The sequence below is a fragment of the Panthera uncia genome, chromosome C2, assembly GCF_023721935.1.
Source record: "Panthera uncia isolate 11264 chromosome C2, Puncia_PCG_1.0, whole genome shotgun sequence".
Taxonomy (NCBI): Eukaryota; Metazoa; Chordata; class Mammalia; order Carnivora; family Felidae; genus Panthera; species Panthera uncia.
In genome coordinates, this window is record NC_064810.1 from 11889879 (window position 1) to 11907399 (window position 17521).

Genomic DNA, 17521 nt, shown 5'->3' on the forward strand with positions numbered 1-17521 from the left:
CTGTAGAAATACCAAGTGTGACTCAATAGAGTAAGTAATAATTACCGTATCACAGCTCAATTCCTGGGTTGGGGAAGACAATCCCACCCTACTTTCCCTCCTTAAACCTGGTTTCTCTTTCTGGCTCCTCCCCCCCCGCCCCCCCGCCCCTTCCCCCGCCCCTTCCCCCGCCCCCCCTCCCCCACCTATCCTCGTCTCCTCCATTTGCCCCTCCCACCGCTTGGCGGGAGGTTTCCTCTCGTGACTACTCTGCGTAAGTGCGGAAGACGCACTGCAGCACCGTCGCCAGCGCTTACTCTGTCTTCTCGTCTCTATGATCCTCTTTGTGACCCATCGGGTAGGGCCCGAGCCCCAGAGTTCCGGGCCAGCAGTCCTCCACGCCGACAGAGGACGGTGCAAAAAGCTGACGTTCTCGCGAGAGACGCGGAGATCTCTCCACGTAGCGAGAGCGCGAGCGCATGCGCGCTCGGTGGTGCGCGGTAGAACGAGGGAAGACAGGACCCGGCTGGAGCTCCGGGAAGCGCGCGTGCGCCGTCGCGAGCTTGGAGCTGCCGGGGCAGCCGTGTGGGAGCGGGTGTGAGACCGCCGTGCGAGCCGCGGGAATGTTCCGAAAGGCCCGGCGAGTGAACGTGCGCAAGCGGAATGACTCGGAGGAGGAGGAGCGAGAGCGCGATGAGGAGCAGGAGCCGCCACCGCTGCTGCAGCCACCGGGCACCGGCGAAGAACCGGGCTCTGGCGGCGGCGGCGACAGGGCCCCTGGGGGGGAGTCGCTGCAGGGCCCGGGGCTGCCGCCGCCTTCCGCGCTGACCCCGGGCTCCGGGGCTGAGGCTGCGGGCTGCTTCCCGGGCGGCGCGGAGCCCGGCAACGGGCTGAAGCCGCGCAAGAGGCCGCGAGAGAACAAAGAGGTGCCTCGGGCCAGCCTGCTCAGCTTCCAGGACGAGGAGGAAGGTAGGTAACCGCCGTGCTTCGCGCCCCAGACTAGCATCCCTGTCCTAGGCCCCCGCCTTTAGTCCCCGCATTCCCCGGACGTCCAGCCCCCGCAGCCCGGAACGGAGCCCCTTCGCGCCCGACCTGCTGCACATCCTTCTCCGCCTCCGGCCTTCTGCTCCCGGCGGAGGACGTGTTCCCGCGCCGCCACCAGCCTTTTCTTAACTACCGCCTCCTCCTCACCGTCCTCTTGTGCATTTCCTCCTCTGCGGGGCGGGAGCGCAGTTCAGTCCTTCTGAGGTTTTCAAGTGGAAATTCAGTGTCCCCTGTCCTGCTTCTTTCCTGGCGGGTGTGTGTCAGGGAGAACTTGGATTTGGTCCCCTGTCTACTCTGCGCACGGTCTGAGTCTTCTGCAGGTCACTATGCCTACGTCTCTTGGGGGATCTGATACCGTTGACTAGGAAGGCTGGGTTAGTATGGAGTCCTACGTCTGGGAACAGAATCCCGGAGTTGAAGCTCTGGTTCTGAGTGACCTTGGGCCAGTTTCTTGCAATCGCCGAGCCTCAGTTTCCCCGTGAAACTAAGTAGGGGTACAGATGTCCGGTTTTTCTCGCTCGCATTGAGTTTTGGACAACGAAGAGAGACGGTGTAATAGTAATTTAAGGCCATTGATCCATTGGGGTGTGAGAAACCAGGCTGCAGTGGATTTAGATTTCTGTTCATAAATGAGTCTAAAATCTAACTTCCCAGCCAGTTGAGTATGTGTTTATGGAAGCCAGTTTTAAGGGCAGGTTATGAAAAAAGACTTGGCTTGTAGATATCTTCATCTCCATACAAGATGCTTTCATCTTTCCAGTAAGGTAGGCAGTTGGTCTTTGGCCTATCTATTATTTCTTATTTTGTTTGAGGGGACTACAGCCAGAATTTTTTTTTTTTTTTTTTTTTTAATGCAGAAACTATTTGGCAGTGTTTGCATTTGACTTTAAACTCTTCAAATCAAAGACGTGGATACCTACCAAAACTTATTTTTGAAAAGTGCTTTGCTCTCAGTTTAGTCTTGGAATAGTGTCAGTTTGTGGTGAATCTAGATTTGCTCAGATTTGACAGCTCTGTTACCCAGAACCTTTTGATTTTGGATGTTTTGTTTCAGATACCTAAATAACGCAGTAACTAAGTGTTTTTTCAATGATTTTATTTTCCTCTTGGGATAGAGGACTTAAAAAAGACAACAGGATATATGAAAATTTCGTGCAGCTGCATGTGTTACACCTTTTTAGAAGTCTCAGGTTTGCATTATATGAGGTTAATTTATGAAGCTGACTTCAGTTCTTGAGAACCAGTGACAGATTTGGAATAACTTCACATTATGTAATGATTTGGGGTGTATGAGTATCTGTCTGGATGAATGAGAAAAGTACATAAGATCATGTGGAAGTTGGAACGTACTGTCTGAAAATGATTGCTACAGACTTTTTTTAATTTCTTTTTTAAGAAAATGAAGAAGTTTTCAAAGTGAAGAAATCAAGTTACAGCAAAAAGATAGTAAAATTACTTAAGAAAGAATACAAAGAAGATCTTGAAAAGTCAAAGATTAAAACAGAACTCAACTCCTCAGCCGACAGTAAGTACCAAACTGATAGTACTGGATTCTTTTGAAACAACAAAGCGAAACTTTCTCACAGGGATTGAGTGGACTTGCTGTATACATCGTGAACTTGTTCAGTTGACTCTGTTGTCAAGGGTCCAAAGTGGATATCGATACAGTTCTGTTATTTAATTCTAACAACAGTTGCACTGTCAATGCATTTTTTTTTTAAATTTTTTTTTTCAACGTTTTTTATTTATTTTTGGGACAGAGAGAGACAGAGCATGAACGGGGGAGGGGCAGAGAGAGAGGGAGACACAGAATCGGAAACAGGCTCCAGGCTCCGAGCCATCAGCCCAGAGCCTGACGCGGGGCTCGAACTCACGGACCGCGAGATCGTGACCTGGCTGAAGTCGGACGCTTAACCGACTGCGCCACCCAGGCGCCCCTCAATGCATTTTTTAAAAAGACCCAATCATTCCCACTGGAATGTTTCAGCTACAGTGCCTAAATTCTCTCCCAATTTTTCTGCTGGTGTTCAGACTGTTGTTGACCAGAGAAAGGAAATTTCCCATATAAACCTGAGGCACAGGTTTATTCCTGTTTGAGGTATTACTGTGCACATTCCTGTATTCTCATTTTATAGAAACAGGTGCTCATTTTCTTTGGTGACGTTTCCACTGTTGGTTTAATTCTTGGAGAACTCTTAGGAATGCCTTCATTGCAATGTTCGTAATACTTTCTCATGTAGCAACTTTATCAGATACATGGATGAAGACTTCTTACTGCGAGGGAGGCCCCTGCCTACACCGTATAGGCAGCTCTCACATCCTTTTACAACAGAAGCTTGAAATTTTTAAGCAGTTAATTTGTCTTGAGGAAAGTAGATCCATTATCACTTGCTGCAGTCTGAGTTATTCTGATGCAAAGCCTTAGGGAAATCTTTTTATTCTGTGGAATTAAAGATAGAATTATTAGTTCACGGGTTTTCAGCCACAGGCTTAATGTGAAGAAGTACGTCATTATATGTAAAATGTACGGTCTGATTTTGGAGACAGCATCACTTAAATGAATAGTTGGACCCAACGTTTAGCAGAATGTTCAATGAATGGTTTAAAGGGTAACTGCACTTTCTTTTTGGAGGCAGGGGAAGGAATGCTTCATGGGTACAGTGGAATATGAAGCTAGTTTTTTTTTGGGTTTTTTTGTTTTTTTAATAATTTAAATTCCAAAAGACAGGAGAGAGAAAATGTGGGTCTGTTATCAAAGGTTAAAGTGAGTTAAGGCAAGGGCAAGTACAACTGTCAGGAGATGATTTTGTAGAGGAAGTAGAGGTTTAGGGGGAAAGGTGCATTGTTGACAGATTGTGAAGGATGTTTAGTGTCCAGTAAGGGGTTTAGAGTTGCTGTGTTTGGTGCCTCGCCAAGATGGTGACATGATAAATGTTTTTTGAAACCTCAGCCTGGTATTAGCATGCAGAATGGATCGGCACAAGGAGATATTGGAGGCCTGAAACAGTTTAAACTCAAGGGCCAGCTTTGATCCATTAATAGTGGGTTTAAAAAGGTCTCAGTTGAGCGAGACAGGCTTTTCCTGACTCAGTGGAAAAATGTGGATGAGTTAAAAATGTTTGCTGTGGGTGTGGGAGAAGAAATGGAAAGAAAGGATTATTTCAGAAATGTTCCAAGGGAAGACTTGGTAGCCCTGATTTTTGCTTTAGATATCGGATTTAAAAGAAATAGTTAAATTCGAGCTTTTATGCCGTGGTGGCTGAGAGAACAGTTCCATATTCTATATGGGGAAAAGGGAAGGCAGGTGGGAGGAGGATATTTTTAGGGGAACCAATTATTTTGGAGTCTAGGAAACTCTTTTTTCCCCAAATCTCTTGAGAACCAACCGTGTGCAGTGAAATAGTGCAGGTAAGGTCAGGAGAGAAAGAAAGGACCATTTACCGTTGGATTTAGTAATTGAAGCAAGTCTGAGATTTATGAGGCCATCTCCTGTGACCTGTCTTCCACTTTCACATAACTGATACACTTGCCAGATAACTTCATTAATGTCCTCCCTTAAGGTAGAGCCTGTGTGTTATAAGTGGTCATCATTACCCTTGGACTAATGGTGTTATGGACTATGGTGTTATTCTTTCATGAATCAGCTCACAATCCTGAACTCTTCCTAGTGCAACTCTCCTTAGACAGCCAGAGAGGTACGTTAATCTCCAAATCAAGGTCCTATCAACAAAATACCTACCACAAAAATGGGTATTCCTAGAATAGTGAGTTTGCCTTTAAACTTGAATTTGAGCGAAAATAGCCAGTGAACAGTGGGACGTAATAGGTTTAGGCCTGGTGCTTCTTGGGGTGTTTATTAAAACCAAAAGTAAATGGAACTGATGAGGGAGCAGCAAAAAGGAAACATTTCTGGGGACCGAAGACTTCTATCTGTAGTAAGTGTACACACAGACAAGAGGATTTACCAAAGAGAATCATAAAGGTCAAAGGAGAAGGGACAGGAAAATTTCCAGATGAAGATGCTCAGTTATATGAAATAGTGCCAGAAAGGTCAGGAAAAGAAAGGACCAAGGAGTGGCCATTGACAGGGTTGCTGTTGTTTTCTGGAGGAGGGTATCTGGCAGAGGGGACAAGTCCATTAGCCAAGCTTTGTGTCTGTTTGGCTGAAGAGACATCTTTTGCTAACTTGCTCAACAATACTGTATGAATTGGCTGTAGCTGCAGCCGTTGGAGAGCTGGTACGGGAGCTGGGAACGAGAGAAGGTAAAGGCCGTTCGCCTAGGCTGATGCACCCAAGTTGGTGACGAAGTAGGAGGCAGCAGGTCCACACTGCTTTGGGAAAGCTTGGCAGAGAAGTAGAGGACAGTAGCTGGAGAGACCGTTGTGATCAAGGAAAAGTTCTTTTGATAGCAGGAAACCTGTGTCTATGTAGAAGAAAGGAGAGAGAGAGCCTCGTCAAGTTCAAGGTAAAGAGAATGTTTGTGAGAGCAAGTTTCCTGATGTGGTTGTAGAAGAAATTGAGAGTACAAGAGGAGCCTAGAAGGTTACTTGGTATCTCTTTTTACAAAGACATCTGGAAGGATAATGTGCGACCACTAACAACAATCCCACTGTCACCATGTTTTGCACTTGTATGTGTTCAGTCATAATTTGTGTTTGCTCTGTCTTTTAGAATCTGCAGAAATCATTCTGAATGTATCTGATCTAGTAGACCTTTTGGTTCTATTAAAAGCCACTGATTTAGTGTGGGTTTACAGTAGAACGAAATTTGGGTAGTGTTTGACTCCCGTGTAACCATATCCATCTGATAGAGTGGACTTTTCATCTCGAGCATCAGAATGCACTTCAGAAGGAAGGCTGTGGCTAATGAGGCAGGATGGTAAATGAAACAACTAAAGAGCCTTAAACAGTGACCTAAATTTTAGTCAAAAGTGTGTGTATGAAGGAGTGGTATTCCTGAGATTCTTATTTAGGGGAGTAGGATATGGCTTGAGAAGAATAGAATTTTTGAAACAGTTTTTAGGAGGGGACCATGCTAAGGAAACAGTACAAACATTTAGAATATTTAGAATAAATATTTAGAATAAACTTTTACTATTTCATTATAGTCATTGTGCCTCTTGTGTGCCAGGTTCAGTGTTTTAAGGTAAAGATTAACACTCTGATTTCTGTGATTTTTGCCTGGGACTGATGGTACAGTGGGACTATTGAGTTAAAAGCAAAATAAACCTCTGTAAAGTTAAGCGTGGTGAGTGGTGCCTCCTGGAACGCGGTTGCAGGAAGCAGTCTTGCAAGTGGTCTTACGAATGGCCTGAGCATTAGCACCGAATTAGAGAGTTCTCTCCTCTGTCCATACAGCAGAATATGGCCACTCTGCCGCTCCCTTACTGGTTTAGGTTGTTTTTAGTGCTACCCAGTCTCTGACTTGTCTCTCTGTCTCAGTTCCAGATTCCCAGAAAGACAATAAGGTTGTCTCTGCCTCGGTCACAGATCCAATCTTGAACATTCAGTCATGGCAATGGGATCACAGTTACATTGTGTAAATAGGACTTTTGGGTCTCACCCCGTCAGGTGATGGGTGACAAATGGTTATGAACTAAGAAGATGATCCTAAAGTATTCATTACAGAGAGGTTTATTTGGTCCCTAAGCATTTGTTCTTCATAGAAAGCTGCCTCAGATGGGCTTAGGGTTTAATGAAATGATGTTTTAAAGAGGTATGAGCAGTGACCAATGGGAGGTTAGAGGAAGAAACAGTTAATTTTGATAAGTTAGTAAAATTTTGATGAGATTAACTCAAGATAGAATTGAGTAGGGCCTCCGATGCATCCTTGTGACCCCTATATTATTTTTATTTCACAGTTAATGCCTGTTGTTGGATATTTCATTTTCATACAATCAGTGGGTTTTTTTAATAAACGATTAAAACAGTTCAAAGTGAGCCTATAAACGAATAAAAAGTGCCTTCTCAATTTATGCATTTTATTTAAAATTTTAATTACTTTTCTCAAAAATGTAGGCGAACCACCCTTGGACAAAACAGGACACATTAAGGACACCAGTCAAGAAGACGGAGTTATCATCAGTGAACACGGTGAAGATGAAATGGACATGGAAAGTGAGAAGGAGGAAGAAAAGCCAAAAGCTGGTGGAGCTTTTTCAAATGCTTTATCTTCTTTGAATGTTCTCCGCCCAGGTGTGTGCTTGCAGATACTTCTCAGAAATGAAGGAGGCCCTCAAGAATGGGCCATGTGTAAAGATGGTCAAGGAAGGAGTTAGCTACGTGGTGTTTCTTGTGACATCCCCATTTGCAGCCAAGGTGTTTCCTTTGGCAAATAAAGTGACAGAAGTAGAAACTTGCCAGTTTTCCAAGCTCATTGTCAGGCACTTTTGTTATCCAAAGCCAGTGTGGGACTTCAAGTAAATGGATAAATGGTACTCAAGTTGTTGTTTTTTTTGTTTTGTTTGTTTTTTTAAGTATTTCAGATTAAGACTAACTTTTTTAGAAGTGCTGCGAAAAGCAAAACTCATTGCAGTTAGTTTTATGCCCACACTTTCTTCCTTTTTACTTTTTTGTAGGAAATAGTTGGCAAATCTGTTTCCTGGGTAATAGGCTTTTGAGTAAAAAAGTGCTTAGAAAAAATGTCTAGCAGGAGAGGAACAGCTTAGTAAGTTGAGGTACATTTACATGATGGGATGTTACATACATATTAAAATAACATTAGACAGGTGACAAGGCGTTAATTTTTACTGGAGGTGAAAGGTCAGTTAGGTAGTAGATTATGCTTTATCTGTGTAGTGAATATTGTTAAGCTGTTAAAAATTATGCTCTGCCAAACAACAACATGGAAAAAAACTTACTGTGTTTTAATATGAAAAAAAAACTTAAGTACAGAATTATATATTCAGTATGCTTACAGGTGACCTGGAAACTATATGCAAGAGAAATATACTATAAATCTAATAGTTTGTTAAGGTGAGCTTGTGGGCAACTTTTTAAACTTACCTGCTTTCTATTTCAGTAATACGATTTGATTACTTTTGCCTATTTCTTAAAAATGAAAAAAAATTAACAGTTAAAACAAAGCTGTGGTGGTGGATCTTCCCCCCATGCATATTGCCAGTATATAATATATATATATATATATGTATATTTAGTGACTTTAGGTTTCCGTTTAAGCTAAATTAAAAAGAAATCAGTTGGGTTACAGGCACAGTTGGGGAAAGGGGTACCAGCAACTAACGTTAGAACATCACTATGACATGGCTCTCTTGATGAGGTTATTTTACCCTGCATATTTTCTTTTTATTTTTTTAATTTTTTTTTTAAATGCTTATTTATTTTTGAGAGAGACAGAGCATGAGCGGTGGAGGGGGAGAGAGAGAAAGAGAGAGGGAGACACAGAATCAGAAGCTGGCTCCAGGTTCCGAGCTGTCAGCACAGAGCCCTATGCGGGGCTTGAACTCACAAACTGTGAGATCATGACCTGAGCTGAAGTCAGCGCTTAACTGGCAGAGCCATCCAGGCGCCCCATACCCTTTATATTTTCACAAAAATAGAAACTTCATACCCTAATACCGGCATATTTTACAATTCTTACCACTTGTTTCCAGGAGAAATTCCAGATGCAGCTTTTATACATGCTGCAAGGAAAAAGCGTCAAATGGCCCGCGAATTGGGAGATTTCACTCCTCATGACAGCGAGCCTGGGAAAGGCCGCCTTGTTAGAGAAGATGAGAACGATGCCAGCGATGATGAAGACGATGATGAGAAACGTCGCATAGTTTTTTCTGTGAAAGAAAAGTCACAGAGACAAAAAATTGCCGAGGAAATAGGTAACTTGATTTAAATAGTATAGTAAGCCTGTTGCATTATATTATATATTTGATACTGTATTCAGATTAAAAGTACCCACATTTCCTTAGCAATGTCTAGTGTTTGAGGACCCTTTCTGCTTGGGTACCAGGGTCTTATTGGAATTTTTTGAAAACTGTAGCATGACTGTGATAGCTCATGTTTATTGAGCACGTCCTGTGTGGCCAGTATCGTGTTAAGCACTTTACATGCATACATTTATATAATCAGCCTCACATTCTTTTTTTTTATTAAAATTTTTTTTTTTTAACATTTATTTATTTTTGAGACAGAGAGAGACAGAGCATGAGCAGGGGAGGGTCAGAGAGAGAGGGAGACACAGAATCCGAAACAGGCTCCAGGCTCTGAGCCGTCAGCCCAGAGCCTGATGCGGGGCTCGAACTCACGGACCGCAAGATCATGACCTGAGCCGAAGTCGGATGCCCAACCGACTGAGCCACCCAGGCGCCCCCAGCTTCGCATTCTTCAGAGGCCTTTACGTTCTGTTCTTCCCTTTGTTGATTTGACGTCAAGCTCACAGAGATTAGGAAACCTTCCTCGGGTGTAACTACTGCGTAATGCCTTCTGCTTCAAGGGATGCTGTGTCTAAGACAAGCAAGGGGCATCAAAGGAGAAGAGATCGTAATCAACATTTTAGTAAAACGGAGTTAATACCAGTTGTTTTGCTTAATTTTTGTGAAGTGTCAGGATAGCATCTCTTCTCTCTCTGCTTTTCTGGTATTTAATTTTCCCCACTGCTGTGGCTACAGGCATTGAGGGGAGTGATGATGATGCTCTAGTAACTGGAGAACAAGATGAAGAACTCAGCCGATGGGAGCAGGAGCAGATAAGAAAAGGAATCAATATCCCTCAGGTAAGAACTAAAAGGTTAAACTTCAAAAATAGAAAGTACACAAGAAACCTTTTGTGCCTGTTTTGTGAAATCACAAAGATACTGAATTGAGTCTTTGTCGTTCATCCAACTAACATAATGAAGAAAATTACGTGCAGTTACATATTTGATAAGCTTTTAGAAGAAAGAAACTGTTGTTATCCTTTGCAACTTAACAGAGTGATGGTTTCTTAGATCAGTGTTTCTCCGAGTGATCCTTCAACCAGCAGCATCAGCATCTGCTGGGGGCTTGTTAGAAATGGCAAATGTTCACCCTCTTGAGACCTAGTGAATGAGAGACTGGGTTGGGGGCCCAGCCACCATGCTCGGGTCATCCTGGCACACGCTGACTTTGAGAACCACTGTTTAGATAAAATCTTTCTTTCCTGTATAGCTTATTGCTTCTGACTTTAAAAATTATTTTGTGGAAGATGGATTTCTCTTCTCGTAGTGTGAAAACTTAATTCAAAAACTTTGATGAAAAATCTCTTCGTCAGTAGTTAAAACAAGTTTTATTGAATTAAGTAGGACAGTGGAAGCGATCCATAAATGTAAACTGTTTTTGTTGCTAGTGTTTTGCATGCGTTTGGGTTATGTTAAGAAAATAGGGTACTTAGATGGCGGTTTCTAGTCTCTGCTTGTCTTTATTTTCTAACTGTAGCAAGTCATTTATTCTCTTCCATTGATAACGTGATGGCTTTGGATTATTTTTTTATGTCCCTTCCTACCCAAACTTCTATGATACTCTGTTTTCCCAAAAATTATTAGAAATGAATTCAGTAGTCCCATACGAGTTAGAATGTTCATCCTGCCCTACTTTTACTTGATTTTGAAGAACTTTGCAGTTACTTATTTCAGTTAACACACTGTTTGGAAAACGGTGGATATTTTTGCAGTTTGTGCTTTTTAATCTCAAAGTCATGATTAACTGCTGGTTTTCGTATATATCCCATTTCTTTTCTAGGTTCAAGCAAGCCAGCCCACTGAAGTGAATATGTACTACCAGAACACTTACCAGACGATGCCTTATGGCTCATCCTATGGCATTCCTTATAGTTACACTGCCTATGGATCATCTGATGCCAAATCTCAAAAAACAGATAATACAGTCCCTTTCAAAACTCCCAGTAATGAGATGACTCCCGTTACTATTGATTTGGTAAAGAAACAGCTTAAAGACAGGTAGGGCAGATCAACTTCTTAAAGACCTGTCCTAGCTTTCAGTTCCCTCAGGCAACATGTAGTCTGGGGTAGCAGATGCAGAATGTCGGCAAAGAAGATTCACTGGCCCATCTTCAAAAGCTAAACAGAAGATGACTTCATACTTTGTTCTGCTCCCTTCTCGGATTACTTCTGTGGAAGCCTCGAAAAGTTATAAAAATGCCACTCCATGATCTTGTTGAAGACAGTTCTGAGTTTGTACCTCTTGGACTCTGAAAAAGTGTAGTCAAGATATGGGGGGAAAAGCGAAACAGATTTTGGTTAGCCCCCCAAATAACTTGATGTGAAGTCTGTAAACTGCCTTTTTGTTTTTGCTTTTTTGAGAAAAAAGCCGTGCAGATGAAAAGATGCCACTCCAAGCATTTTTGTATCTTAATAGTGGAACTAAATGCATTATTATAATATTGCAAGAGTCCTGACGGCGTAGACTTTTGGATGTAAATGTGTTATATTTATCCTTTTGTGTTCTTAAGGTTGGACTCCGTGAAAGAACTGCACAAAACGAATCGACAGCAGCATGAGAAACACCTGCAAAGCCGAGTGGATGCCACCAGGGCTATTGAGAGATTAGAAGGGTCTTCTGGGGGTGTTGGTGAACGGTATAAGTTTTTGCAAGAAATGCGAGGGTATGTCCAAGACTTGCTTGAGTGTTTCAGTGAAAAGGTAAGAATGCAAAAATATTAATCTCTTTGACTAAGGCAAAATTAGGGAGGTCTAGACGGCCTTGTGTAGATCATTTCTTGTATTTCTCAGAAAGTATCCACTGAGTTCAACTCTAGAAGTGATGAAAAGCCATGCTTCATTTTCCTCACTTCATTAGCGGCATTCTGTCTTGGGGGCGGCATAATGGCTTTGTTGAAAACAACAACAAAAAAGATAAAGCATATTTAAATAAGACTTTGGCAAGTCCTCTTTAACACAGTGGTATATTATTGGCCTGCCCTGAATTATTAGAATATAAGGGACTCATCTGATGGAATTTTCTTTGGTATGGTTCCGGTCTAAACTTACCTTTAAACTGTTTCCACAAGTAATTCCACATGTGTATAAAGTTACAAAATTTTATTAGTTTTTTTTTTTTTTTTAACTCTAAAAGTTGGTCACCATGGCTGCTGATAGTTTTCATCTAAATAAGCCTATGCATCATCAATTTCAGAAACCATTCATTGGTCATAATTTCTTTGAAGGTCTCATTTCTTCCAAGTTCTTTTTTTTTTTTTTTTTTTTTTTCCCAGTATGCCAGTCACTTGGCATAGTTTTTTGCATTTTAGTATACCATTTATTTGCATTTTTAAAATTCACTGCACACAGGATCCCCTTCTCAAACGAACTCTTAGTTGACTTTTCTTTTTTTAAGGTAAATATACCTGAGGCATTGGTTTATAAGTATTTGTAGACTTTGTGACTTTATCTTTGAAAAAATAAAATACAGTCTTTGAATATCCTGTGTCTCAGCTTTCAAGTGATGCAGGATTAGAGGGCACACTTTTCCCTTTTTCTTGGCTGTGTGGTTTAGCATAGAATCCGTAAGCATAGTACGTTTAAAGGAGTATCTTAAGTTTTTATTGTCTCTGTTGATGACCTCAATCTATGAAAGCCAAAGGTCACCAGAGAACGGCTCTAGACTGTCTTCCTAATGGATCTTAAGGGTTGTAGCCAGTCTATGGTCAGATGCAGCCCAAGAGCCTTCACCAAGCCTTGTCTGTAGGATTTGTCATGTTCTTGTCTTACCACCTGATTTCTGAAGAAGCAGCTATAGTCTGAGCTATGATATCCCTTGTGGCAGATCACTGGCTTAGGGCAACAAGTACGAGGGTGAGAAAGAAACAGGTTTGACGCTGCAGGGGGCTAGAGTCAAGGCAGGAAGTGGACTCGGGTGTCAGCTGGCGGTTGTGTCCTTCCCACCGATCAAGGCCTTTTGAGCCCAGCGGGCATAATGGAAGCTGTTGTCATAACCCTCTGTGACTAGAAGAAGGGTCATTGTCTTTGTAAGTGACGCTTACGCACCATACTTTGTAAGTGACGCTTGTCCCTGTGGAGTTTTTTCTTGAAGTATTGGAACCTTTGCCGTAGAATTTAATTTACTTCAGTAAACTTACATACTTGTAACTGTAGACTTAACTCCGAAAAGTTGACGGTAATATGATAAACTAGATGATTCCATTTTTGCATTAAAGAGACTACTAGGACGTCTAGTTCATACAGTTTTCAATCGCTTACTATTTTAAAAACGGTTAGCTGGAGACTATTGATTGATTTCAATCACTATGTTCCTAGAGAAGTCGACTTCAGAGTGTGCTTGTATGGTGTCACAGAGTCACTTAGATCAATGTTTTTGGAGAAGATCTTAAGTCTTGTATGTTACTTAAGTCTTGTATGAGCGGGGGAGGGACAGAAAGAGAGGGAGACACAGAATCCAAAGCAGCCTCCAGGCTCTGAGCTGTCAGCCCAGAGCCTGCTGCGGGGCTCAAACCCATGAACTGTGAGATCATGACCTGAGCCGAAGTCGGACACTTTACCGACTGAGACACCCAGGCGCCCCTGTAGTGACTACATTTTCATTAAAACAGAGGCAGATGATCCTTTCTTTGAAGGATGAGTATTTTATTTCATTTTGACATTTTCATATGCATGGAGTTTTATTAAGAGGTTGCTGCTTAATAAATTGTCACCTTGTCACATTGTCACCTTGGAAATGTTTAGGAATAATTAGACACATTTGAATTGCATTTTAGTTATACTATAAAAGTTTGTTTCAGGGTAAGGCCATAGAAAGATAAACATCGGTTTGGTTTTTTTCTGTTTCGTTCTAAAAGTTTAAGTAGTTTGAACTTAGGTTTTTTAAATTATTTGAAAATCATTTTAACTTCCCATCGTTTTGTTTCCCTATAGTCCCCTTCCTTGTGTTCTTCGCCTTAAATTTGGTCTTGAAATCATAATAGTCAAGAACAGTTTTGAGTTTGGAGAGGGTAAAGAAATTGTCATGGTGCATACTCTTGAGACAAATCGATATCGTTAAGAAACCTGAAAGAGCTGAAAACGCGTCTTGAAGTTTTTATTCTCAGAATTTTCTCGGCTTTGTTGAAAAGCACTCTAATGACCTAAACAGAAAAATTGCATTATCGGAATTTTAACTACAAATTGAATAATTAAATGCTGTCGGATGCCACCTGGGGTGTGTTGCTGTCATGCTACGGGAGTGGCGACAGTCCCCGGGACACAGAGCGCACCTTAGGTGCACAGGCACCTGTGTCTTCCGTCCTGTGTGGGGTGAAGACGTAAGGGGGTGGGAAGTGCAAGTCACAGGAATACAGCACTGACTGCCTTAAAAAAATTACTCCTCGTACATTTTAAAGATCGAGTCCGCGGGCTCAGTTGTCTAAGATAATCGGTGCAGATCTGGGGACCTTGTCCGTGGCGTGGCCTATTTGAGATTAAAATAACTCCATCGGTTTGATCTCTCTGGGAGCATTTGCTGCTTTTGCAATGGAATCATGCCAGTGTATAAAAGTGCTTTTATTACAGACATCTTTGAATTCCACCTGCCTTTTTTTTTTATTTTCCATTTGCAGTCTGTTCAGTTCAGGAAGCTGCTGTCACACTTGGTGCCAGTGTTCCCAAACTCTAAATAATGTGTTTTCCATTTGCACTAACCGTCAGGAAACTAGAATTTCTGGTTTCCTCAGGTATGTGTAGTGGTCATTAGTGTTTTGTGAAAGTTTCATAGCGTTTGGTTATAATGTAAGATATTGATAAAGAGAAAGTTTTGTTTTTTCTTTTTAAGTTAGGTTTCATCCCGTAAGTCTTTTGTACTGTGTGTGAACCAAGTGAATGCTTAGCTGTGGGTATGAACCTGGAAAAATGCATGGACTTTGTAAACTGATAATTCATGTGAGGAATTTTATTATTTTATGACAAAGTATGGGAAAATACATTTAATAGGAAGAGCTTTCTGACTCTGAGATACTGGCTTTAGGTTAGTGAAGGCTAGAAGTTTTATCTGCCTTACTAACGTAAGTGGATGCAGTTCGCATTTAAGAACGTGTCATCAGGCTGCGATGTGGTGTGACATTACCGTAAGGTACTTGGCGCACATGAGTGGCGGAGCAGTTTAAGCGTCCAGAATTGGGCAGCGCGCAGACTCCCGCTCTTACCTGCTCGTGGAGCCCTGGTGTTTTTTTTAGTATTGCGTAGCAAGAGTGGTTTGTTTTAAGCTACAAAACTTCTGAGGTAGATGATGCTGCTGAAAATCAAAAATGGACTTTTAAAAGACTTGCAAGTACTTTATTCTGAAAGAAAAGCACTACGATTTTGACATTTCTTTACTTGCTCTCTTTACTAATACTGAAGCGTTAAGTTTCCTAACCAAACTTTTACTCCAATAACTAGGCACCGGACATTGTAGCCCTATGTATGGATTAAAAGAAGAGATGGTTCCTAAACTTCGTAATACTGAATTGCTATTTGTGTCCCATTGGGAGTTCATGATTATTCTGTCCATAGAGGGTACTTTTTCAGAAATCCGGAAATAGAATGGAACCCTCAGATAAGTAAGCAACTGAAGAGTTTGGTGTTACGGAGTGTGTTGTATTTTTACAGGTGCCACTGATTAATGAACTTGAATCAGCAATACATCAGCTGTACAAACAGCGAGCTTCCCGCCTTGTCCAAAGACGACAAGATGATATTAAAGATGAATCTTCGGAGTTTTCAAGCCATTCAAGTCAGTCCATCTTGAAGGTTTTTATTATTCATTAAACAACCTTGTTTACCTAGTGCAGCCTAATTGAAAATTAGGCAGCTTTATAGCAACAATTTTTTTTTTTTTTTTTTTTAAACAAACACATTTCCTTACTCTTGTGTCAGGTAGTTCTAAAACTTAACAGCATGTACTTGGATTGTGTTTAAGAAAATACAGCTTCACAAAGGAGCTCAAAAACATGCACTGATTTTCTATCAATCTTACTCTTCTTTGAACCTATTTTTTCATTCTTTAGAGGATAGAGAAGACATCAATATTTTATCTTAAAACAACTATCATTTGGCTCTAATTGATCTTTCCCCCCATTTCATCCTGGTCACAACACTGATACAAATGCTGTTGGAAAGATTCTGGGTTCAGGGACCGGGAGATTCTGAAGAGGAGAGAAGGGGTTCTAATTACATAACAGATAATACCACTCCAAGATTAGGGGATTTTTGTACTTCATGCCTCAGAGAAAAGCAAAGTTTTTTGTTCTCTAGCTTGCCTTTTATAGTGGGTTTTTTAGTAAGTCATTTGATGGCTACAGTTTTTGAAATTTTAATGTAAAAGTTTAGAAATTCAGTTTATATTCCTTTCATTATAATATGTGTTATGAAAAACCAAAATTAATCAGAAAGCTCTTATTAAATAGCTTAGCTGAGGTTCTTTAACCAGATGTGTTAAAGCTTTTAATTCCGTATCTCCATTGTGCTCCATATTCTTGGGTACTCTAAGAGGAATTGTCCTAGCATGGATTTCTTGTAGCTTCTTTTTATCATCTCTTTGTTCCCTACGCCAGCAGTTCTGAACAGAAGTGTGAATCAGAATTACCCGGGGTATTAATTTAGAATGCACGTTTCTTGGTCCTATCCCCAGAGGTTTTTGCTAGGTCTTGGATGGTGACCGTATCCTCATGTTGAACAACCACTCCAGGTGATGCAAGTGTGAAGGGCCCTAGTGTCGTTCTTTCTGAAAACAATACCTCGTCATACAGGGGGTCCTCTAAATTAGATGTTGGATCCCGGAGAAAACATCTTGTGTGCGGAATGGGTTTTAGAGCATTGGAAAGAGGTGGTATTACGGCCCTCAGAGCTTTGACCTTTCTTTTTTTGCCACACAAACTTAAGTTGGATTATTGCCATATCGGGCACCTAGATGACTAATGCAGCCCTTTCAGATCACTTTTGATCCAGACAGAACCAGATTTCTGGGGCAGATTACAGGTAACCATTAGACCTACGAAGGGAAGTAATTCCTTTTTTAAGTTAAATGGTTTGTATGAGCTGTGCATTTTATCAGATACCTTTTCCTCCCTGTAATCTGTTCTTTATAACGTGGAGCTATTTACTTACATAGAATGAGAAGTAAAGATTAAATGATGTATGTTGATTAGATTGAGAGTCGGAAAGAAATTGAAAAGTAATGAGAAAGTGAAAAATACTACCTTAGAGGCGAGTATTCGTTGTCAAAGGTTTGAGGAAAATTACATAGGACGCTAAAACAAAAATCCCTGCAATTCATCTGTTGAGATTTGTGGACACTAAACCACAATTACGGCATATAGTTCTTAGAGAAGTGAAGGAGGCTATCACTTGAGTCATCGACTCTCATGTCTCCTTTAGTGTCATATACAATCTACGAATGTAGAGACATTTTAGATATTTGTTATAGTGGTGAATATTCTTGACGGTATTTCTTTACTGAAGGAGACCTCTTGAAGAGAGACAGGAATCATTTCTGTAGTTTGGGACTTTAGCTATTCCCCTTTGGTGTGTGAATTCACGATT

At 41.3% G+C, this 17521-nt stretch overlaps 1 protein-coding gene across 1 annotated transcript in view; it reads left to right on the top strand.

Annotated features, from left to right (window-relative positions):
- Positions 1 to 356: 356 nt before the first annotated feature.
- Positions 357 to 17521, top strand: part of PAXBP1 (PAX3 and PAX7 binding protein 1) — a 34916-nt gene continuing 17751 nt past the window's right edge. The window contains exons 1-8 of the mRNA XM_049627919.1: positions 357 to 948; positions 2420 to 2548; positions 7042 to 7218; positions 8637 to 8858; positions 9648 to 9751; positions 10734 to 10951; positions 11464 to 11653; positions 15590 to 15713. Coding sequence (XP_049483876.1) covers positions 459 to 948; positions 2420 to 2548; positions 7042 to 7218; positions 8637 to 8858; positions 9648 to 9751; positions 10734 to 10951; positions 11464 to 11653; positions 15590 to 15713 — 1654 coding nt within the window. The 5' untranslated portion in view covers positions 357 to 458. The remainder of the gene's footprint in view (positions 949 to 2419; positions 2549 to 7041; positions 7219 to 8636; positions 8859 to 9647; positions 9752 to 10733; positions 10952 to 11463; positions 11654 to 15589; positions 15714 to 17521) is intronic.